General features: G+C 47.4%; 1 protein-coding gene across 2 annotated transcripts in view; it reads right to left on the bottom strand.

Annotated features, from left to right (window-relative positions):
• LOC111155878 (UDP-glucuronate decarboxylase 1) overlaps window positions 1–24530 on the bottom strand; it is an 89145-nt gene extending 64615 nt beyond the window's left edge. Inside the window, exon 1 of one of the 2 annotated variants that reach the window (XM_022516326.1) lies at window positions 24394–24530. In XM_022516326.1, the coding sequence (XP_022372034.1) occupies window positions 24394–24487 (94 nt within the window). In that variant the 5' untranslated portion in view covers window positions 24488–24530. The remainder of the gene's footprint in view (window positions 1–24393) is intronic. The other variant, XM_022516325.1, reaches the window with a different exon arrangement.
• Window positions 24531–24756: the final 226 nt, after the last annotated feature.

The raw sequence follows: 24756 nt of genomic DNA, 5'->3' as shown, positions 1-24756 counted from the left end.
ATTTACTTACCTAAAAAAAAAAAAAAAAAAAAAAGAGGAGAGGGAGGGAATAAACCTAAAATCCTACAATTGGGGAATTGCTATATAAATTATGATACAGCCATTCAATGAAATTGGAAAGCCATTAAATACCACTATGACTATTATCAAACAGGCAAGAAATAACAAGTGTTGGCAAGGATGCAGAGAAGAGGAAAAAGTCATGCACCATTGGCAGAAATGTACATTGGGGCAGCCGCTATGTAAAACAGTAGGAAGCTCCTCAAAAATTAAAAATAAAAATACCATATGATCCAGCAGTTCCATTTCTGGGTATTTACCTGAAGGAAACAAAAACACTAACTTGAAAAGATACCTGCACCCCCGTGTTCACTGCAGCCTTATTGACAACGACCAAGGCACAGAAACAACCCGAGTTTCCATCCATGGATGAATGGATTATTCAGCCATAAAAAGAAGGAAATCCCATCACTTGAGGTAACGGATGGACCTCAAGGGCATTACACTACATGAGATAAGTCAGACATAGAAAAGACAAATACTATATGATCTCACTTATATGTGGAATGTCAAAAACAGAAAGAACAATAACCCAAGTTCATAGATACAGAGAACAGATTAGTGGTTGCCAGAAGTGAGCAGGGGGTGTGTAGGTGAAACAGGTGAAAGTGGTCAAAACAAGTAAGTCCTGGGATGTAATGTACAGCACGGTGACTAGTTATTAATATTATATTGCTTATTGGAAAGTTGCTAAGAGTAAATCTTAAAAGGTCTCATCACACACACACAAATGTGTAACTATGTGTGGTGATGATGGTAACTACTTACATAAAATACACTGTGTATATAAATATATATAATAATGTATAAGTAGATATAATACCATATAAGTAGATAATAACTATTATATAACACAAACTAATACATAATATTACATGTTACTAGTATAATACTGTATAAACTTTCCATGTCAATTATATCTTGGTTAAAAAAATATGGTTATGAAAATACACTGTAAATGGTAATGCAGTTATGATAATTCCAGATGAGAAAATATATATGCAGTATGATTTCCGTTACTAAAAATCACCTAGAATAAGACTGTCTGAAGATGCCAAAATACCGTATAAATGGTGATGCAATTGTTTATCTTTCCTTGTATCTATACGTGTTCTTATCTTGCCTTTTAAAAAGGAGGGAAAAGATTTCCAAACCCTTGCTGAATGCCATGCCCCTCCCTACAGAAGACCTGGGAACCCGCGGATCAGCAGTCAGCTCAGACAGCTGCTGTTGTGGACAAACCCACAGCTGCGAAACCACACGGGCCCTGTTCTTCACTGTGTTCCTCCAACAAACATTGCCTCATTTTGGCTTTAGGATTCTGTTGCTTGTCCAAATACACCAGGAAGTGATCCCTCTCGGGCTGTGGACCCTCAGGAGGGGAATTAACCATTCCTCAAGATGCCTTACGGTGGATTATACCTTCTGACAACCTTTTCCAATCATTCCATGGTTACTAGTTTCTCGTTTTCTTTTTAGCCTTTTCTTGAGTCAGTTTAAAAGGTCTATCTCAAAGATGTTTCTCGATCCTTCTGTCATCCCTTACACCACCTAAGACCAAGTAAGGCTGTCCCTCTTCCTGGGTGTCTTCTCCCTCCTTGAAGTAGAGACCCCAGGGCTCTGAGCGCTCTTCCCTTTCCTCCTGGTTTTGCGCAAGCGTCCCTCCCCTGGGAAGCAGGTGAGGGCCTTGGGATCCACCCCAGGGAATGCTGCCCATGGCCACATCTTTGCCGCCCTTTATGAAGAGGTAATAATGGCCATACGTGGCGAACGCCCAATCCTATTGTTGTTGCTCAGACTTTTTGGATTGGCTCCCTGCACTTGGAAACTCACCCTGTTCTTTCCAGTTCACTTCCCCCTGCCACCAAGAGCTTCATGAACCTCATTCTCCCCTCCTCACTAATCAGACCTCCATGGAAGGCTTCTCCTCCAGGACCCCTGTCCACTTGTAGCCTCCACCCTCCTTAAAGCAGCTTCATCTTCAGGGCTCTCTTTGGCCAGAAGTGCACACACCTCACCTGAGCGTGATGTTCTTGGGAAAACCTCCCCAACCTCCCTGCCTGCTCCAGGGGATCTCAGGAGCCCTCTGAGGTATCCCAGCGCCCACAACACACTTCTTAACTGGCAGTTTACAGATGGTTCTCCCTGCAAGGTGAGGGGTTTCTGATTCACATTTGCAAAAGTAAACACAAGCAGGCCAACCACCAAAATCAGCTGAAAGGAGGAGGTCAAAAAATGTCTTCACTTTATTACATTAATCCCCTGCTTAGTACTTTTTCTCTTCAGAACTGTTATTACCAATTAATCTTTATGATGTTTTTATGTCAAGTGTTGCTGGCCTCCTTCTAAACTCTCGAAAGCTGTGCCTTTTTTGTTTTAGAGAACAAAAAGAACTCAGCACCCAGCACTGACCAAAGACAAACAGCAGACAGGACAAGTTCCCAAGCGGCCGAATTGCCACAGACTCATTCCAAAGAGGAAAACACAAGCAATTCCCAACAACTACGGAGCCTTGCCCTGTGCTCTGTGGAGACTGGCCTGGAACCTTGCAGGGCATGGAGTTTAAAAGATACACAGTATTAAAAATTAATGTTGCTTTTAGAATTCTGCAATCTGCTTAAGTGAATCTGACCCCTTACAGTGTCGCAAAGGGATCGCTGGGAATTACTAAGAGCTATACCCTAAAGATACCTGTACTAAATGGAACTAAATTAAGTCAATTACATACCATACAAGGACTCAGGATTAAGAAAAGTATTTGAAAAAAGATAGTCATTCACCATCATCGACAAAGGGCTTAAAACCGAATTCCCTTACACAGCTTTCAAGCTATTTTAATTTATTCTGATTTTTATTTTAAAAATACTTTGCCCACAATCTGAGGCACACTGGTTTCCCAATTCTCTGTCTGTATCAAGACGTCATGCTATGCAGGGAAACCCCGTTCACAAAAATCGTTCACATAGGAATTTTCATTTAGGGCCAAAAAAAAAAAAAGGAGTATCCTTTTCCAACAAAGAAAAAATTAAAATGCTCATTTTGACGCTTTCATAGTCCCTATTTGCCTAACATGGTTTCTTAAATATTAATCAGATAGCACTCAAGACAAATCCTTTTAGAACACAATTTCTCAATCTGAAACCTGTGGGTCTCGACCACATTCCTGAATGAATTTCAGGAAGTCTAGGGGGAAAATCCTTGGAAGTCCAGGCAAAACCACGCATACAGAGGTCTCAAAAATCCCCCATAAAAGCTTGAAATTTTAAAGGCACATTGGTTTTAGAATGTTTTCGAACGGGGACAGATTCTGAGTCCTTGAATGCCAGGCCGCACAGAAGGCGAGGGTTCTTCACCAGGAATCCTGTGACCCTATTTTAAGTACTGTCACGACACTGGATCAAACAGAACCATTTCCACTTCACACCTGTACCTTTTAAGTGACTGCCATATGCTTTAGCATGTTTTTGTTGGGCATTCTGATGACTATTCTCTCCTAGAAAGCACATGGATTTTTATCCTAAGTCAGAGGAAGGAGTGTGAGTTAGGGAAACTACTCTCCAGCCCGGCTAACAGGCACACACCTCTATTAGACATTATATGCCCAGCATGCCTGCAGGCGAGCCCAGACAACCAGACGTCTTACAAACCAGCACGCCGGGGCTCACCGACTCAGCTTGGTGACATTAGACAGTGTGACCCTGTTTGGAGAACCATGCAGGATTTGCTTTGTCTTCAGTATTCACAAAAAATCCTTTCTTCGCTCAGCCACCAGCCAGCCATCCAACAAGACTGGGGCCTGAGGATCAGGAGAGAGCTAAGACCCTGTGCATGACTTCACCTGTATGGTGGGCGACATACACATGATGGTCAGGGAGGACCCCAAGCAAGGTGGGCCAGGGAAGGAGATGAGGCTCAGGTGACAAGACACGGTAGGGGAAACAGCTTGATCCTGCTCATGCAGGAAAAGGTGGGGCACGCCAGCCACCCAACAAGACAATGGGGAACTGACCAAGCTCATAAACAGTCCTTCAAAGACAGGGCAGTGGGAGAGGACTGTCACCAGCATAAATGTAAGCCTCTTTTTAGAAGCGCAAACTTTTAGATATTGAGCCCCTGCTAGGAGCCAAGTGCTTCATGAGGTCTTGCAGCAAAAAGCTCCTAACCCATGGTGCCTTTAGTCTGAAAAGTTTCTCCAGGACCTAACAATGACTAGGAACTGGCAGGGGGCTGGGGGAGAGGGGAGTGAGGGTCTACCTTCTCCAGCCTCAAGGGCCTGGGAGCCCTACACGGTCTACACTTCAGACCTCCTGAATCAGGATCTCTGCAGAGGAGCCTGGGCGTTGCATTTTTTTCAAATGCCCCAGGTGGGCAGAGTCACCTGGAGAGAGAGGCAGTGGAGACAGGAGGTGGAAAGCCTGCACGCTAAGGGATCTGCCACAGCCACACCTCGCCTGTTGCCCACCTATCTGCTCAGACAGTCCAGGCTCAAGCCACTCTGGACCCTGATAAGTTCTCCAACTTGCCTCAGGGTCTTTGTGCTAACTCTCCTTCCAAATGCCTCTTTATCTGCCTCCCTCTGTTCATCTAGGTATCAGCTCAGTGAGGTCTTCCTGACCAGTCCATCCCTAACAGTGCTCCCCCACACCCCTTCTTTCCTCCTTACCCACACTCCATCTCCCTACCCACACTTCCTTTTTCTTCACAGTACTTACTACCAGATAATATACCCATGTACCTATCTATGAAGTTCTGTGTTTGTATGTGTCCAGCCAAGAAAATGGAAGCCTCAAGACCACAAAGACTATTTCATTCACTGTTGTTCCCTATGACACCGAGATACTCCCATGTAACATTCAGTGCTCACTCAGTATTTGCTTAAAGAATGAATGCATGAGTGAAAAGCTCTCCCAAATGACTGGGACTCACTGCTCTAAGGCAGGAGTCAGCAAACTTTTTTGGTAAAGGGACAGAGAGTAAATATTTTAAGCTCTGTGGGCTCTATGATCTCTGAGGCCATGACTCAACATCACCACTGAAGTGTGACACAGTCCAAGACAATTCATAAAAGCATGATCCTGCTCCCGCACAACTTTATCCAAGGACACAGAAATTTGAATTTCGTGTGTTATGAATTAGCACTCCTTTTTTGACTTTGTTTCAACCAGGTAAAAACTGCTAAGACCTTCGTAGCTCAGCAGTGGAATGGCTGTGGCTCATGGGTCATAGCTGCTTACCAAACCCCACTCTAAGGGATCCCAGAATGACTAGTGCTTCCCCAGTGCAGGAGGTCTTCTCCTTACAGGGAGAACACCTCTACGTGACACACATCAGGGAAGTACAGGCTGCCACTGGCCCACTCCTGGAGAGCAGAGAGGAGGCAACAGGTCACTGACCTGTGGAGATGGGGGTACAGGCAGCACATGGTGGGGACATCTACTGCCTTGTGAAGACGATGTCCTCAGGGGGTGAAGGGTGGGGAGGGCAATGCTAGCAGAAGTACCCTGGGAGGGAAAGATGAAGGTGAAGGCTCAGATGAGCCAAGCCCCCATGGGCCTTCTGTTGATGAAACAAATATGCGCACCTCTGGATTCCCTTTCCAGCATTCCAAGACAGCAGGCCTCTGGTGAGAGGGTGACCAGCAATCACTCACCGTGTGCGGCCATGCTCTGACCAAACAGGAAGCAGGGGTGTGAGGGACAGATGGGTAGAGAATGCCGAGGACAGAAGAGGGCGGTGAATGGCTGTAATCAGGAGGCAGGAACACCATGGTGGAGGATGGAGGCTGGGGGAGAGGATACCAGCCTAGGATTAGCATATGCTCCTGCCGGAAGCATCCTGCAGTGATCTGGGCGAAAGATGTCTACCAGGCAAGGAGACACAGAGGCCCGGAGCCAGGAAGGCCAGCACCCACTAGAGGTACAGGTAAGGCACCTGCTTGAGTACAACGTGTCAATGGCTCAACAGAACGTGGCCCTGAGTGTGCATCCAGCCAGGCAATTACCACAGCCCTGGGGAGTCTCACGTCAAGGCCAAAGCATGCGAACAGCAAGCACAATGAGGCCAATGTCACTGCTGCCAGTTACCCCACACTGGCCTTTCCCACTCCCTGTTTCTAGTCACGAGGTCATGCTGTCACCTCCACTTCACAGCCACAGACCGGACCCAAGAGGAGCCTTGTGTGACTTGTTCAAGGTCACACGGCTGGTCACCACCTACACTCTGCCAGCACTTTCCAGTGGGAGGCCTCATTCAAGGCCCCAAAGTCACCATCTCCAGTGATAAAAGTCATCTTGAGTTTGTTTTTTCCTAAACTTGCCCTCTGAGCTAATCCCCTCCCCTCTGAGCCCTGCGAGCGGCAGGTGCTCCAGCTATAACTGAGAAACCCTGAGGTCATGAAATCCTTCCAGGGACAGCAAAGCCTTTGTGCATGCTGACAAGGCCCTATCTCGAGAGAGCAAATGGCAATTCCGATCCCTGTTTGCTCAGGTCAAAAACACTTTAATTTGGAGAAGCATGCAAATCAGCAACGCTGTACAAACACTGGGCACCCTGAGCTCATCTGAAGTGAGTATTACTGGTGGAGGAAGTTGCCGCGTTGCTCAAACACATGCCCCCGGCCGCACGCGTTCTGCTGTGACTCTGTTTACTGTTCCTCTCCAGGTTTTCCGAGAGTGTTAACTACAACAGAACGCCTCGTCTCAGCTATGACTCACTTTGTGCCAAGCGCTCACTGCCGAGCTGTGTGGTGTCATTGTGTTTTACACACAGCGCCTTCCAGGTGGCACTATAAACCTGTCCAAAAATCTCTGACAGCCTCCCCGCAGGAGGTGGGGTCGGTATATCCACCCCTTGAATCTGGTGGACTTGGGACCATTTCCCCCTATAGGGGAGGCCGGAAGTGACCCTTTGCAGCTTTGGGAGCTGGTCATAAACCGCATGCTCTTCCCTCGAGTCGGCTGGCACACTGTCTCTGGGGTCCCTAGGCCACTGTGGACAAGGTCTGACCACCCAGCGGCTAGCTGGGTCACAGCCAGGTGCAGTGCAGGTGCCAACAGCCAGTCCTCGCTGATCCCGTCCTCAGGAGCCAGACGTGCCTGCGAAGAAGCCCCCAGGAAGTACGTTCTCCAGCCCCTGCTGTCTTGAGCCATCCCAACTCAAGTCCATGACATCATGAAACAGAAGAGTTATCCCCATTTCAAATTCCTGACCTGATAACCCGTAAGTACAATAAAATGGTTGCTATTTTACACCCCTAAGTTTTGAAGTAGTTGGAAAAACAGCAAAAACATAAGCAGAATCAAAACAGTCCTTTAGGGACGCCTGGGTGGCTCAGTTGGTTAAGCAGCTGCCTTCGGCTCAGGTCATGATCCCAGCGTCCTGGGATCGAGTCCCACATCGGGCTCCTTGCTCATCAGGGAGCCTGCTTCTCCCTCTGCCTCTGCCTGCCATTCTGTCTGCCTGTGCTTGCTCTCTCCCCCCCTCTCTCCCTCTGACAAATAAATAAATAAAATCTTTAAAAAAAAAAAAAAAAAACAGTCCTTTAATCTAGCGATGAGGTGGACCTGAAGTCAACCCGGGATACGAGGCTTAATTCCTCCCCACCTGATGCATTCCCTACCAAGCGCATGTGCACCCTTCCCCATGTCCAAAGCACAGCTTGGCACAAACTTGTCGCCTAGGTAAAAAGCTTGGGTTGCTGCTGCTGTCCTGGGGAAACCCTCCCTCCCCAGCCACCCACGCTGCCTGCCTCCACCTGAACAGAACCGGCACAGGCCAAGGAAACCTGCGCCCTCGTCCACCACTGATGAACCTCAACAATCCTCCTACCAGAACACAACAAATATTGGACTCCCCTCAGGTAAATGCTGAAGCAGCACAACTAAAATGTTTTTCAAAGAAGGTAAGAATATACATTACCTTTTTTTTTTTTTTTTTTAATTTGACAGAGAGAGAGAGATCACAAGTAGGCAGAGAGATAGGGGGAAGCAGGCTCGCCGCTGAGCAGAGAGCCCGATACGGAGCTCAATCCCAGGACTCTGAGATCATCACCTGAGCCGAAGGCAGAAGCTCAACCGACTGAGCCACCCAGGTGCCCCTACTTTTTTTTTTTTTTTTTTAAGACTTATTTATTTATTTATTTGAGAGAGACAGAACACAAGAGCATGAGCAGGAGAGGCAGAAGAAGAGGGAGAGAGAATCCCAAGACTAATGTGGGGCTCGATCCCTTGACCCCCCAAGATCACAACCTGAGCAGAAACCATGAGTCAGTTGTGCAGAAGAGGGTAGATTCACTATCTTCAGTTCCCACTAACAGAATTAGAGGTTCAGGGTCAGGCAGCATCATACCTCAAAAAGTGGCACAATGGCCACTTTGAATGGCGATCTTTACCTCCTGCCTACCCTGAGGGAGCCAAGCCCCAAACCCAGAACCCCGTGCAATCAGCAAGGCCTCTGACTGTCCTGAGCAGTTAAGACAGGATGAAAACTATCCCAAAGAAAAAGGCCACTTGGGGTAGCTGAGCAGCCTCCAGTAACTGGTGAGCTTCACAAGCCTCAGGGAAGGCACTTGCTTCTGTGTCCTCCCTGTGACACCAACCCCACCCTGGGGCCTCCCTCAGGCTTCCCCCACTGGGCCCAGGCTGCAGGAGTAGGCAAGTGCTAGAAGCAGACAGAACAGCAGCACCTTCTAGGCCCTGCCCTGCACTCCCTGAAGTCCCAACTGGCAGGTCGTGACCTTAGGCTATAAAACATTTTAAGTGACTCATACAGTCTCATAGGCTTATCTAATAAAATTGTACAGACATTCCCATGGGAAAGCATTTTGCCCCAAGATGTTCCTTTTTTTTTTTTTTTCCCAAAGTGGTTAAAAAGGCAAGAAACCATGGGCTTTGCAGAGGGCATATGGTCCTCTTAAAAGTCTTTATTACATGTAAAAATATCAATATTAAGTGATGTTTAAAACTACATTCAGGTGTCTTCACAGAAGTCTGAGAGACATGGGGTAAGACCTTTTTATATATTTCTGTATTGTTTTAATGTCTACAACTTGCAGGAAGAAAGTGTGAAATACATTTTTTTTAGGTCTGGAGAGGACACTATGCTGCTGCTTCTGTTCACTCCAAGCAGGGCAGCATCATGGTTTACAAAGCACAGGCAACCATTTAGACAAATGAGATCTCTGCACCGAAAGATTTTCTCCATATGTTAAGTACAAAAGCAAATCACAGAAAAACCCATGGTATAAAACCATTTATATTTTTAAAGTACCTAAATATATTTTAGGAACACATAATGCAAAGGAAACTATCTAGATGATTCATACATACATACTAAATGTCACCCAGGAACTGACAGGAAGGGAAACAGAGTTAGCTGGAAGGGGGAAGAAGAGGGAAGGGGATCTTCCAAACGTTTCCACATTGTTAGAATGTTAAAACTGGGAATTAAAACTGAGCCCCAAAGACATATATGATATCAATGCCCTTTGCACCTTACTATCCAAACTGTAACTTATCTTAAGCACCATAAAATATCTTGGTTTCCTCCAGGTTCTTCAATTTATTACTCAGGCAACAGTCTATCAACAGAGAGCTACCATGTTTACCCTATGTTATCTCAACTATGTGTCTATTTCTTGCAGCTGGAATTAAGGTGCATTCTGTCCCCAAATCTTCACCTGAGAAGATCACTTCTACCTCTTCACAACAGGACACCAATAAATTTGTAAACACATTCCACTTGTATTCTCAAGGTTCTACACAGTACTACTATTTCTTTTAAGATTTTATTTATTTGACAGAGGGAGAGAGCACACAAGGAGGGGGAGCTGCAGAGGAAGAGACAGAAGCAGACTCCCCACTGAGCAGAGAGCCTGGCATGGGGCTTGATCCCAGGACCCTGGAATCATGACTTGAACCAAAGGCAGAAGGTTAACTGACTGAGTTACCCAGGTGCCCCCATAGTACTATTTAATTAAACATTCAAAAGCTGCTTAATCTGAACTAGTAGACAGTAATATCAAGTTTAGAGAAATGGGCACAAAAAAAGAAAAATGCCAGACCACCTCAGAAAGCAAACAAGCACTTTGATTCTTCAAATCAATGGGACAGATATAAAATGATGACAAGTGGACTCTCCCTTCTCCTCTCCTATAGCTTCACAGATACCAACAGATCTCTAGCATGATACAAAGTTGCCATATCATTTCTTTTGCTTTATTCCACTTAAACAGATGGTAGGCTTAGCCTAAGGAAGTGTGGCAATACCTTCTCTTCAACAACAGAAAACAAAATAGACGTCCCCTGAGGCTAGCAAATAAAGGCATGCGATTAGTTCTCTGACAAAAAGAAGAAACAGATTCACTGAAATAAAAGGAGAGCAACAAGGGGCGAATCCTCCCCAGCCCAGCCTTGGGGCTGCAGGCGGGAGAGATGAAGGAAGGCATGGCCCCTACCATCCCTGGTACAGGCCGCAAAGCTTAAATCACAATCATAGACCTCCCTTCCCAAGGATTCACTCTGAAATTGACCCAGTGCTCTTCCCTCTGGACCAATCACTTCCCACTTCCTGGTGGAAACAGAGGTCAAGAGAAGGCGTGCACTTCCAGATCGCAGCAGAGAGCCCGCCACTCCATCAACATTTGCTGCCAAGTGGATGGTGAATCTGCTGAAGAGTGACGAAGCTAGAGCTCTCCGCACAAGCACTTCCTTTTCAACTAGCCTCCAATGAACACCACAGAATAAGTCTCATCGTAAATCCTGATGAATCTATTTTTAGAATACTGAAGGCAAAGAACATCAGAAAAAAAGAATTTTTTTTACAGTAGGTAGGAAGAAAAGGAACATTCACACCCCCAACTCAATTTCTAAACAGTGAAAGGAGCCATCGTGTGACCAAACCCAGAATGTGAAGGTATGATGTAACACGTCAAGGTGTAGTGACCTTTTTTAGAAAGAACAACACTATGATTAAGAACAAGACACAAAGAGAGTATGTGTATATGAGGATTAGTGCAAAGCACAAAAGAGAAATATTTTAAAAATAGAATACAACTTGGGGGGGGTATTTTTGCAGTCTGATGTTAAAAGTTGCTTTGTATTAATAATATATTTGTTATCGGATCTTTACTGAGAACGCTAAAGAGAAACTTGATAAACTTCACAGAAAAATGTATAAAACCTACATGAAAGAAATTATAGAACTTTACTGAGGGTCAAAAAGAAAGACTTCATTAAAAACAAACAGACATCACTATTTCTGTATGGAAAGACATTTTAATATGCTAAAATTGTGAGGATTGAGATTTTACCTTTGTACTTCATTCTCTAGTTTTTCTACATAGAGTACACTATTTTCTGTTGACACATTATTTACTTTTAAATGGGAACTTAAAAAATCTTGATGAGGCTTTAAGTCAGCCTTTTCATTTTGTATTTGAAGAGGTGGAGAGGGAACGAAGGTGCAGGAGGGATTGAGGAGGGACGTCCCAAACCACGATGCCCACTGGTGTCATCTAGACCGAGTCCAAAGACATCACGCCTCTGGGACCAGTGTGCCTCTGGGACCAGTGAGTAGATTTCCCACTAAGGGCATGGCCATCCACAGCGTAAGAATTACATGGAATGGCTGTGTCTGTAGGTCATCCTGAAAGATCTGGAAAATGCCAGCCTTCTGCCTACAACCCCTGTCAGGGATGGCACGGTTCAGCGAAATATGAGGAAAGGGGCATATGGGAGAAGCCAGATGAGGAGGTGAGTTTGGTGGTGGGGGTGGGGGGGTGACAGCAGGGAATGGGAAGGGAGGGAAAGAGATGCAAGTATAGACTCAGTGAGGGTGTGGGGATGAGAGCAGGAGAGGGGATAAGGGCACAGGTAGAGAGTAAGGTGTTCCTTAGAGGAAGGGGTGAGATTGAGGGGGAGAGGGAGAGAGGAAGGGGGAAGTGAGCGGACAGTGTGGGGGAGTACCAGGGACTAGGTGAGGTGGGTGTGTGAGAAGGTGGAGGTAGGAATGTGGAAGGAGGAAGGGTAAGAGTGGGTGGCAGGTGCCTTGGAGACCTCTGGAAGGTCCCAGGTGCTCAGTGGTGGGGGGCCAGGTGGGTGAGCCACACAGATGCAAGTACAAGGCTGGCTACTCTGGCTCAGCAGGGCTTCGGGCCTTGCAAACTCAGCACCCCAGCCTAGATAGGACACCACTGTTGGAACAGAGGGACAGGCTGTCCAGCCACCCAAGCTGGGGCATGGGGGCCGTAGGTGCTTCACTGGAGACAGCTACCCAGCAGCCACCTGGGCCGACCATGCTCATCAGCCAGAGTCAGAAAGAAGAGGGGGACTCCTATGGCAGGGCCAAATAAGAGAACCAGAAGCCAGTTGACCGCCTACCAACAAGACAAAGGTAATGCTCAGGGATCCTCTAAAATGCCTCCTGCCCCCTCCACCGTGTAGGCACCCCAACAAGACTGCTTCAAAGTGAAACATTCTTTCAGGAGAAGTATCACTAGAATTCTACACTGAAGCTAAGAAATGGGGTAGGTGCAGCCTTGGGGTTCCTCCAGGTCCCTCCATATTAGCATGGAGTACCAGACTAAGAGCTGGAGCAGGTCATGTAACTGCCCTCTGCCTCAGTTTCCCCATCTATAATATAGGGGAGATTATCCTCCCCCATGCCTCGAGATAGTAGCATTATCAAAGTAAGTCACTCCCCACGCTAGAGTTCCACACCTGCATCAGTGGCAGAAGCCGGAGGTTGGGGGAGCCTTCACTGCTTTGAGAGCCAAAGATAGAAATTTTGTCTTTTAAATAAGATGGACTAGGAGTAAGGAGAGCAAGGAATCAGAATGAAATTCTGTAAAAATAAAAGAAAAAAAAAAACTAAAAGGAAGAACAGAACTAAGATCCTGATTTGGCTATATGTAAGTTTCAAGGAGAACCACCATTTATGGCCCCTTACCATTCACTAGTGACGGATTTCCACAAGGACTGTCATTGGCCACTGAAAGCGTCAGATTAATGTGATTCTTTCCCTTGATTCCAACACAGCCATCCTACCCCTTCAGTCTTCTGTTGCTGGTGTAACACAGCTGTCTGTTCACACCTTTAAAAATAAATAAATAGCAGTGCCTGGGTGGCTCAGATGGTTAAGCATCTGACTCTTGGTTTTGGCTCAGGTCATGATCTTACAGACCGAGCCACGTGTCAGGCTCCCCACTCAGTGGGGAGTCTACTTGGGATTCTCTCTCTCCCCCTCTCCTTCTGCCCCTCCGTGGGGCAGACTCTCTCCCTCTAAACGAAATAAATAAACTCTTTAAAAATAGATAAATAAATGAAACAGATTACTTGCATTACATATGTCAACTGAATTCTAACTTAGAAACAGCTTGTTTGTTTTCAGAAAGAGGATAAAAATGTTCAAATATACTAAGAATAAAATTCCAAGGTCTCACCTCCCTAACAAAATTGTTTTCATTTTCCAAGATGTTCAGACTCTTTCTGAAAAAGACAACGAGAAGAGGAATTCAAGTGTTTGTTGCTGCTGCTTTATGGCACTTAGTTATTTTGGTTAGAAAAACGGAAAGTTTAAACAAAAACTCTAAGAAGCTCATGGATTAACTTGAAATTCACTTCCTGCTCTTCTGAATAAAAGGGAGAGGAAGACCACCTTGGCCCACCCTTTGGGGAGCACCTACTTGCCCACTGTTACTGCCCTACCTACATGAGGACAGGCCCTCCCCACATGTAACTTTCTCACACCTGCACCTGGAAGCCTCTTTTCTCCCAAGTGGATCATCAGGCGAAGCTGTCATCTCTGTAAAGAAATTCTGTCAATTCCTCATGGTGTTTTCTAAAAAGTACTATTATCTGCAAGGTATAAGAGAATACAGTACCTCCACGTTTTAAGTGCATCAAAATGAAACAGCACAGGTAGATGACTATCCCTAAGCCAGAGAAGGAGCTGAATGGGGGCAAGTGAAACTGCCCTTCTCCAAAAAGGGTCAACCCGGAATCATTCCTCCCACATGTATCCTGCAGGAGCTCCTAAGAACCAAACATTCCTGAACATAAAGCAAGAAAAAAAGGGGGGGGTAGGCATTAATGTGGATTCAGCGAACATGAAGAATCTGGCAGCCAGGCTTGCCTGTTAAGGAAACATCTACTCACAACAGTGCTTCGACATCACAACAACCAGGCTCTTGATCTCCTGGCTACACAGCAAGACCACACACCGGGCCTAAACCCTGCTGGTGCATCTACATGAGGTGGGGGGATGCCCACAGCACACACAGTATCCCAGCTAGACGGGCTGATTTGATATGCCTCTGCCCTAATGCTGGCATATTGTATATTCTGAAATATGTTGAAATACGTTGATCGAATGTTTACTCAGCTCAGAATGAAGTGTATATGGAGGCCGACTTGAAATGCTGCCTTAAAGGACCAGAAGAACCTGCTCCTTGCACAGTCACCTCCATGCTCATGGTCATGCTGTCACCACTGCCTTCAACCCTACGGTCCAAATCCTATCCATCCACTGAAGTACCAACCCCTGGGCCTTAAGGGCATTCTCATTCTTCCCCAGTCCCCAGTCTCATTTCTCATGTCAAACACCCTGGCCAGTGTCTGAAGAACTACATAGGGAAATAGAAAACTGTTGAAAATAAAACTCCCACGTCCTAAAATCTGTTTCTACCCTCAGAACACCTCTGACACCAAATGCATGGGTTTTTCCACACTAACAACCAATTCTCCAACTCTCTGCACGCTCATTATGTGGGTGTCCAACAATTCAATTCAATTCTCACACTAACAACCTAGAGTTAAGAAAGACCCAAGTGAAGGGCTCAGTCCCACAAGGCTGCCCTTACTTCAAACACCAATCACAAAGGGCACCTGGGTGGCTCAGTGGGTTAAAGCCTCTGCCTTCGGCTCAGGTCATGATCTCAGGGTCTTGGGATCGAGCCCCACATCAGGCTCTCTGCTCAGCGGGGAGCCTGCTTCCCCCCCTCTCTCTCTGCCTCCCTTTCTGCCTCCTTGTGATCTCTCTCTGTCAAATAAATAAATAAATCTTTAAAAAAAAAAAAAAACTAATCACAAGTCCCTACACTTCTGATGAAGTGGCTATAAACTGGGGATTCTCATGACTCCCTCCCCCCCAACCCTTGGGTTTGATAATTTGCTAAAATGGCTCCCCGAACTCAGGCAAACAGATTACTTACACGTATTGGTTCATTATAAAGGATAAAACTCAGAAACAGCCAAGTGGCAGAGATGCACTAGGCAAGGTATGGGGAGGGGACTAGAGCACCATGCCCTCTCTAGCCCTCTCTCCCTCCCAGTCCCCCCCTTGAGTTCCACTGGGGGGCTCAACAAACCCCACTGTTAAAGTTTCTGTAGAGCTCAATTTCCAGCACCTTATTCTCCCCTCCTGGAGGCTGGTGGGTGGGGTCCTTCTCGTGACCAGTTCCATCCTGGCTGCCCAGGAGCCCAACCTAAATCACTTCACTGTCATCAACTCAGTTGTGACCAAAGAGGGGTTCTCATAAGCAACAAAAGACACTCCTATCACTCAGGAAATCCCAAGAGTTTTAGGACCTTTATGCCAACAGGGCACAAAGACCAAATATATTTTTCTCCACACCACACCAGGCATGAGAAAATAATAGCCATCCACTTCAAAGACAACAGTTAACACACATATAAGGAATTCTTAAAAGTCAGTGGGAAAGAGGGGCGCCTAGCTGGCTCAGTGGGAGGAAGATGTGACTCTTGATCTCGGGGTTGTGAGTTCAAGCCCCAAGTTGGGTGTGGAGCCTCCTTAAAAAAGAAATCAGTGGAAAAAAGAACCAACATCTCAACAGAGAAATGAGCAAACCCGAAAACAAGTTCTCAGAGGCAGATATAGTAATAGCCTTTAAACATCTCAAAAGAGATGCTTCGTGATACTCACAATAAGAGAAACGCAAATTAAAACGAGATGCCATTTTTCAGACCAGTGAAAATGCAAACGTCCACCAACAGCCTCTGCTGGGGAGGCTGAGAGAAGCAGCTGCTGGCAGCCCTGGTGGGAGCGTGTGCGCAGGTTCCTTCGCGGCAAGCAGTCTTTGGGACACCAACACATCTGACATCACTGAAATGCCTGCCACAGGAGACAGGTGCACACGCATGCCAGAGTATTACACAGCTATAGAACAGTACGGGGTGGGGGCAAATCACGGGCATCCACACGGAGCACTCGCTCTCCAGGAAAGGGAGGCAGAGAGTCTGCACAGAATGCTACCTGCTGGGTAGACGCCCAGAGCAAGGGCACGCATCCACACAGACTAATGCCGACATGTGCCGTAAGATGGATTAAAACAGAGACGGTGCTGAAGGTTTGAGATTTCCCCAAGAGGCAGCCAATTTTTTAGATACTTTGACTTCTGGACCATATACATGAATACTTTATCAGAAAGAAGAAACCTGAACACAAACCAAGAAATGAAACTGATCTGTATTAGGTATCAAAAAATTTATTGCAAGTGGCTTTGGAACACAACACTCTAACTGCACATCCTCAGTGGGACACATTGTGAGGACCAAAAGAACTTCACAGAAATCCTGCTTTTGGTTAAGTTTGTTGTTGGTACGGTAAGTTTGCTGTTGGTACGGTATCAACGTAGTAATTCTGAAACCATTCTGTCTGTATGGTAGCAGAGAGGCAATAACTTTTTATTAATGTCAGAAATGAGATTTTCACAGTGGAGGAAAAAAGGACACAGCAATATGGAATGGGGGAAGGTAGGAAGAAATCTGGTAAGATTTAAATTGGGCATATGGGCATAAACTCAGGATTGGAAAAAGTGTGTACATTTCCTGGTTCTGTCCCCTGAAAGAAAAGGGAGCAATGACACCTCGATGGCAATGTATATAACTAGGGTCCAAGCTCTGAATCCTGCATGTTCCCCAATGAAAGGAAGCAGGACTCCTTCAAGAAATAGCTAATTCCAGGACTGGGGCAGGGAAAGAACAAGATGAGCCTGAAACATCTGGAGATCAAGGAAGTGCTCGAAGACTCAAAGAATCTAGGAGTCCACACAGAGTTTTTTAAAAGGTGAGGAGGGGTGAATTGATTGGTGACCTCTCCCCAAAATATGTCCATATCCTAATCCCCAGAACCTCGAATGTGATCTTACTTGGAAAAGGGAGTCCTTGCAGGTATCATTAAGGATCTCGAGACCAAAAGATCACTCTAGATTATCCAGTTGGGCCCTAAATCCAGTGCCAAGTGTCTTCAAAGGAAACACAGAAGAGATGTGACAGACAGGAGGTGATGTGACCACCCACAGAGGCAGATGGCAGGATGGCAGCCAGAGCCCAAAGCATCTGGAGCCTTGAAGGAGCCTTCGGAAGGAGAGCAGCCTCAAGCACCTTGATTTCAGACTTCCAGCCTCCAAACTGTGAAATGATAAACCTCTCCATGTGAAAGCCACCTAGTTTGTGGCGATTTCTTACAGCAGGCACAGGAAACTCCACAGAAAGTGAGAGATGAACGAGGGAGGCAAGTTCTTTCCAGAAGAACACAAGTTTATAAACACAGAAGGGCTTACAGAATCAAAAAATCACCACTTGGGATTTCCCAGTGTAAAACTGATCCAGGAGAGGACCGCCAACGGACACTGAATGCAGTGGCTGGACAAGAAGATACTCAGAGTCTCCAAGAATCACCCCCAGGACTGTGCACAGGGAAAAGGCACCTTTAAAATGAAATGTGGTGATGGCCAGCCCTTCCAGATGTCCAACGTATGAGGAACGGTGCGATGAGCCTGATGGAATGCAAATTAACAAGCACTATTATAAAAAATGTCCAGCCGAATTTAACTGTAAGGAAAAATCGGATAAATCCAGAATGCGAGACGGTTTACAGGACAACTGGCCAGGGCTTTTTTTTAAAAGGTAAGTGTTATGAAAAAGAAAAAAATTTTAAAAAAAGAGAGAGAGACCTAACAGCTGAATGCAACATATAAACCTTGACTGATCCTAGAATTAAAAAACAAAAAAAACAAAACAAAAGAAACAGATGTAGATGATGGGGAAATTCAAACATGGACTATATGTTAGACAACATTATTTATGTTAATTTTTAGGGTATGAGATTACACAGGGGATGCTTTTAGTCTTAGGAGATCTACCTTAAAGTATTTGAAGGTGAAGCAATATTATGTCTGCAACTTCCAACTATTTCAACAACAAAAAAATGTATACATTAAAACAGAGAGAAAGAACAAATGTGGAAAAAAAAGAACAGCTGGTAAATCTGGGCAGAATAGTACTTGGGTGTTTGCTGAATAGAACATGTGTGGAAATTTTAAAATAAAATGTTGAGGACTCAAAGCAATTTCAAGGCGCCCCTCTCCAACCCCCAAGGAGGGACAGGAGGAAGAGTCCCAGACCCCTGCTTGGTGGGTCTCAGAGGATCCTGAGAACCTGCATTTAACAAGCAAAAGCTGATCTTCATGCTCGGGTGTGTCTGGAACCAGCTCCTGGACTGTTTGCTTGTGTCTCCCCCACCTTTACTCTCTAGAGTCTACTGGCATCAGGATGCCAGCTCCCTGTGTCTCCCTGTGTCTCCCTGTGTCCCCTGGCGGCAGGCCAGTGGATGTTTTACTGAGGGAATTCACCACAACAGTCCCTTAGCCACGTAGGGCTGATTAGCTTAAGGGCAAAAGTATTCTAAGGGAAGCCCAACTCAGACAAGGTGGAAGTCTGTTCCCATAAATGCAAATACCATGCCTTTATATGGTTTTCAGCGTTTCACCTGGTGGCTTTCCTCCGCAGTGGAATAAGAGCAACAGGATAGAAAGGTGCCAGGGATGCAGTGTCCTTACCACAAGATTCACGATACGCCAAAAATTAAGTGAATGTTACAGGACATCACAACTCTAGTTTCCAAGAGCTGAAGGGGAAAACAATGGCTCCTAAACTCATTACATCAGCAGGTAGACTTCTTTACCATTCTTGCTAAAGGTCTGAGCCTAGGTGGACAGGTAAAGGGGAACAGAACAAGGCTAGAAGGTGAAAGGAGGATGAGGCAGGCAGTGGGAAAGGCCAGGCCACACCCCAGGGGGGTCAGGAATGGTCATGCTTGATGCATCTGGAAGTGGAGTGACAAGGCCACTGAGACAGAAGGTCTGATTTCAAATCTGTCTGAACAACAGGACGAGGGGCAGCTCCAGTGCCTGCCCTGGCAGATGAGCAGCCCCACCTCCGGGGAGGGGTTCTCCAACTGGGGAGCTCCAGGTCCACCTACGACAATGATCAAAGTACTGCTCACACCCGAAGCCCGGTCCCCACTTGGCCGCCAGGATGCAGGCAGCCGGGCCTCCCCGTCCAGCAGAAGCCTGGCAGAGCCTTGTCACCAGTGCTCAGAGCCTGGAGGACAGACCTACGGTATTCCTCCCAAACAGGAGCAGACAACCTAGGGCCACCGGAAAGCCTCGAACAAGAAAAATGGGAAAGGACCCGGAGGGAAGAGACTCTTCAATGTGACAAAGCCCAAACAAAACTTCCAAGAAGAGAATACAAGCATGAAATGAAGACACATTTTTTTAGTTTCTTTCTTTTTTTTAAATCCAGAGGGAAAAGAGCTCTTATAAATGGAAAATGATAGCAAAAATAAACTTTTAAAAAATCACCAGAAGCCTTAAAATACAAAGTGGAAGTTTCCAAAAAATAGAGCAGACCTTTTAAATAATAAAGGAAATAAAAGGACTAGAGCAGGCAATACTACATCAGTGTAATAACATTCCAGAGAGAGAAAACACAGAATGGAGGAGAGGAAAGAACCAAAGAATAATTTAAGAAAATCCCGGGGTTGCCAGGGGACTCTGCGGTACCCAGTACGTGGGGCACGGAGGCATGCGAGGTGGGCCAGGCACACCTCGGACCACAGGAGACAGGTTGGTCAGGGCAGGCTCTGCTGAGCTGCAGCAAAGAGCGAGTAGGCCCAGACCCTAAGAGGCTTAAAAACAAAGATGCATTCTTCAAGTTTAAGTCACTCCGGGGGGGTGGGGGGGGGCTGCGCACTAAGTACCATCACCTTGAATGATGCCAGTTATCAAACCAGAGGAGGAGGAAACATGTTCTCGACTACTCACTGGGCCCAGAAGTGCAGCAGGGTTCTGCAGCTCTGCTCCTGGGCACGGGGACTGCAGTGGCCCTAGGAATGAGGAAAAGGCCAGGGGCAGAAAGCTGGAAACGGGCGGTCAGTGACGACTATCATGGGCCAAAAGAAGATCCCGCAATCTTCCCAAAGGAAAACACAAGTCCCACGGAAAGGGATGTGCCTGAAACAACTTGTCAACACTAGAAGCCAGAAAGTAATGAAACAATTCCTGAAAAGTTCTGAAGGGAATCTTTTTCTAGAATTCGACATCAACAATCTACGGGGGAAAGGCAAGGAAAGGCACTTAGGACGGTCTCAAGATTCACCTCCACAGTGCTTGTCCAAGTGAAAGAAGTGTGAAATAAGTAAGGGTAAGTTGGGAGACAGGACGTCTGTGATGGGCAGGGCAGGTCCAAAGGCGCTGGGGGCCCTTCTTCAGGAAGGCACCCCATCAAGAGGTCCGCTGCTCCTGAACATCTTGGGGGGAAGACACAGCAAACAACCAACAAAGTCTTTGGTGTTGAATCAGAAATAGTCCATAGAGAATGAAAAAAGAAAAGAAAAGAAAAGTCAATGATTAGCTCCAGGGAAACCAAAAAGTCACTGACAGCATGGCTCACTAACAATCAGAACAACATTTAGTCATACACATATATACCAAGTGTTGATCTCAAAATTATACCACATTGGGGCAGCTCGGTGGGTTAAAGCCTCTGCCTTTGGCTCACGTCATGATCCCAGAGTCCTGGGATTGAGCCCCGCATCGGGCTCTCTGCTCCACGGGGAGCCTGCTTCCTCCTCTCTCTGCCTGCCTCTCTGCCTACTTGTGATCTCTGCCTGTCAAATAAAGAAATAAAATCTTTAAAAAAATTACACCACATCTACACAGGTGATGGTGAACACAGGAGAGGAGGGCAGGTTAACAGAATAAACAATCGTCTTCCAAAGAATAACGTCACTAGGTAATACCTACAAATGACAAATCAGGAAGTGTATCATCCTATGGCACAAAGACAATAGCAAAATCAGCGAAAGGAAGTTAAGTGCTTGCCTCTGGTGGGGGGCAAAGAGAGGCAGGGACCCTGTTTTGTCTAACAAAGCCTGCAGAGGCTACTGACTTTTCAAACTATTTGTATGTTAAAAAACGGGGAAAGGAAAAAAAAATGGGGAAAGATAAGTCCACCTGGGGAGCCTTGGCCTAGAAGATTGCCATGATTTTCAGTCAGACCTCTGAGCTCTTCCAAAGAGCTAATAGCACTGACCTGAGTACTACACAGGCTCAAACACTTAAGAGACAATCCGTGTCCTCAAGGATTGGGAATTTTATTGAGAAGAAAACACAGGCATGTGCAGTGCAAGGTGGCATGAGCTCACTCCCCTAGGCATGGTCCAGAATGTTCACTGAGAGCAGGAAGAGAGACTCTGGCCCAAGTAGGCAAAACAAACAAAAACAACAAAAAACAAAAACAAAACAAAAAACCCACACCTTTCAGAAAGATCCGAGGAGAAGGAGAAAGACTAGCAGAACTTGAGAGAGGAACAGACAATGCACTTCCAGAACAGGGACTGGCTAGCTGTGAGGGTGTGTGTGGTGTGTTAAGTGGGAGTGTGGACAGTTTTTTCAAAGAGATTTCTCCTCTTGCCATTCCTAATAGGGAGGGCAAGATTGTCAATGGGTGCCCTGTTGACTTACATTTTCAGTGTCCTTGGACACTACCAATCGGGAGCCCGGTAACTTTTCCCCCCACCTCCCCCACACTGTCTCAGATATGCCTTCCCTATTCATTAGTAACACTGATCCACCCTATTCTTAAGCCCCTCAAAACTAAAATCACAGATTTTATAAGCTGGCCCAAGGCCTCTCCCAAGCTGGCCCACACTGGCCTCTGTCTGCTGACCAGTCTCATTAGGATACCTTGTTTTTGTGCCCTACGAACACTATCCTGCTTTGCATTCCTATAGCACTCCCTGTACTTGGCTGCCACAGGACTTCTGCACATGCTGTTCTTTCTGGAACACATTCCCTCCTAGCCCTCCTGATGCTATACATCCTCCAATTCTCAGCTCAAGCCTCAGCTCCTCATGGAAACAAATGCCCCTAGTCACTCTAATTTCAGGAATCCCTGTCATAAGCTCTCATACATGCTCCCCTTCATACCAGTTTGTAAATTAACCCTCATTGGGGTGATTATCTCATTCTTGGCCACTTTACCTTCTAAGCCAGTGGTCCCCAGACCACAGCAACAGCTACCCAGGTGAAGCTATGAGAAATGCACATCCCAGACTACTCAACCAAAAACCTGAGGTGGGAGGAAAAATCTGTGTTCTGAAAACCCTCGGGGCAATTCTGATGCACACTCCAGTTTGAGAACCACTCCTCTAGGTGCCAAGATGGCACTTCTCAGTTTCCCCTGGCACCAAGCACAGTCACAGACAACGGTAAGGACTTGGCAGGATTTCCCGGTGGAATGGATGGTGAATAATGTCCCATAGCTCTCTAGATCCCCTTTTATTAATTCTAAACACCTCTGTCTAACTTTAGAAGTCCTAAAATCAACACTAAGCCTGCTGCAGATCTGGGTTCTACACCAAGCTCCTTGGCCTTTTTGGGTTCAAAACTTGGTTCTCTATCGTTTGTCATATGTGTAATCATCCATAAATGTTCCTAATTTCTCTTGGTCTTAATTTCCTCACCTCTAAAGTGGGAATAACCAAAGTATTTCCCAAGATTGTTGAGATAATTAAGCCAATGAGACTCATGCCTGCACATACTCGCAAACACTCAAACAAATTTAGGTATTATTATTTCATAACAATAATTATGCAATTTCAAGGGATCTTTCCCGTGGGTCTCAGCTTACTCAAGACTGACCACAAACACTTAAGGGTAGCTTTCTCCTTTTCAAACTACTCACTCACATCTAACACCCATCCCCAGCTGGAAACTGTCTAGGATCTGAGAGCCCTGCTTGAGCCTTCTCTACTCCACCTCCTGGAAGAGCTGGTTTATGCTGGACAGTCTAGGTCTGAATAACACATGTCCTCCTAGAGCTCAACTGAAGTCACCTTCTCAAGTCCCCTGTCTCCTCTGGAACTAGATCTTGGTAACCAAACCAGTTAGCAGGTTGTTTCATTTAAGATTGTCTGGTGGCTGGGATCCAAACGGAGCTCACACTGGCACCTATTTCTAGTCCCACCGTGGTAGTTGGTAAAGTATTAATAGCCACAATTAAAATATACTCCCATCGAATAGATCTTTCTTAAAAAAGCAAGCAAGCACACAAGCAAAGAAAAGTTTCCGCCTCTAAGAAGACAAGGGTCTACCACCTGCCTGCGGAGTGTCCGTCCCTCCTGCCCTGTCTCAGGCAGAGGTTGGAAGTCATGACTGACAGGGGAACCATACACACCGTACACAGCAAAGCGCCGCCCTGGGTCTCCCTGCGCTGCGCCTCCCTTCTGGGCCGACCCGCTGCGCCCCGGGGACCCCGCGCCCCGGGACATCTGGCACCACTGACATGAAAACAAGGTACCGTGATGAGGCTGGTCAGCCTCACGGGCCGGCGGGGGCCAGCAACACTTGGCTCCCCAATAGTTAAATGCTGAGTAATTTTCCTGCGGAGCAAACAGTCGAAGCGGGGGCTCTGCCAACAGCAACAGTATTTTTATCCTACTTAACCAACACGGCGGCACGGCCACGGCTGTCCCCAGCGTGTCCTCGCGCGGCACGCTCGGGAATCGCCGGCTGGACCCTCGCCGGCTGCCGGGACGACGTGGACAGGAGTCCCACGCGTCGGGGCGGGGAGGACTGAGGCAGCAGGCTGGGGCCGAGCGCGCGAGGCTGGCCGAGGCCGGAGGCGTCTCGCCGCGCGCGGGGCCCGGCTGCCCCAGAGCCCCGGGGCAAGGACCTCTCCTCCGGGCCGCCCTGTCTCCGGGGCACCCGGTCTCCGCGCCGGGGCCTAAGCGCTGGAGGGTCTGCGCCCAAGTTGGCCAGCTGCTTTGCCACAAGAGCGGAAAGGGGGAGTCTGGTCCGCAGCCTCCGAAAAGGAGTGAGAGCAGGGAGAGCAGGTCCCGCCCGGTGCGGGACGGGAGATCCGGCAGCGGGGCCGCCGAGGGGCCGCACGCAGCCCGCCAACCCCCGGCTCGTGGCCGCGGCGCCCGGGAATGAATGGGGCTCCCCGCCGGCCCCGGGAGCGAACTCACAGGCTACGTAGGCGAGCAGCGCGATGCCCAGCAGCAGCTTCATCCTCCTGCGGTTGACGGCAGACACGAGGCGCAGGAGCGCCTTGCTCACCATCCCCAGGAGGCGCGCGGGTCCAGGGCCCTGCCGCGCGGGGGCCGCCTGCTGCACAATGCGCGGCGGCAGGGACAGAGGCGGCGGTGGCGGCGGCGGCGGCGGCAGCAGCGGCGGCGGCGGCGGCCCGGGAGAGCCCCGCCCCCTGCCTCCCGCCCGCGCTGTCCCGCCCCCGCGCGCCGGGTTTCCTGCTGGCGGCGGCACCGCGCACGCGCGACTCCGCCCTCTCCCCGCCTCCTCCTTCGCGCTCCCAACGCCCCGCCCCTCCGCTC

Source organism: Enhydra lutris, unplaced genomic scaffold, assembly GCF_002288905.1.
Source record: "Enhydra lutris kenyoni isolate GAN:26980312 unplaced genomic scaffold, ASM228890v2 scaffoldscaffold44, whole genome shotgun sequence".
Classification (NCBI taxonomy): domain Eukaryota; kingdom Metazoa; phylum Chordata; class Mammalia; order Carnivora; family Mustelidae; genus Enhydra; species Enhydra lutris.
Note: the sequence above shows the minus strand (reverse complement) of the source record. Positions and strands in the feature narration are given on the sequence as shown.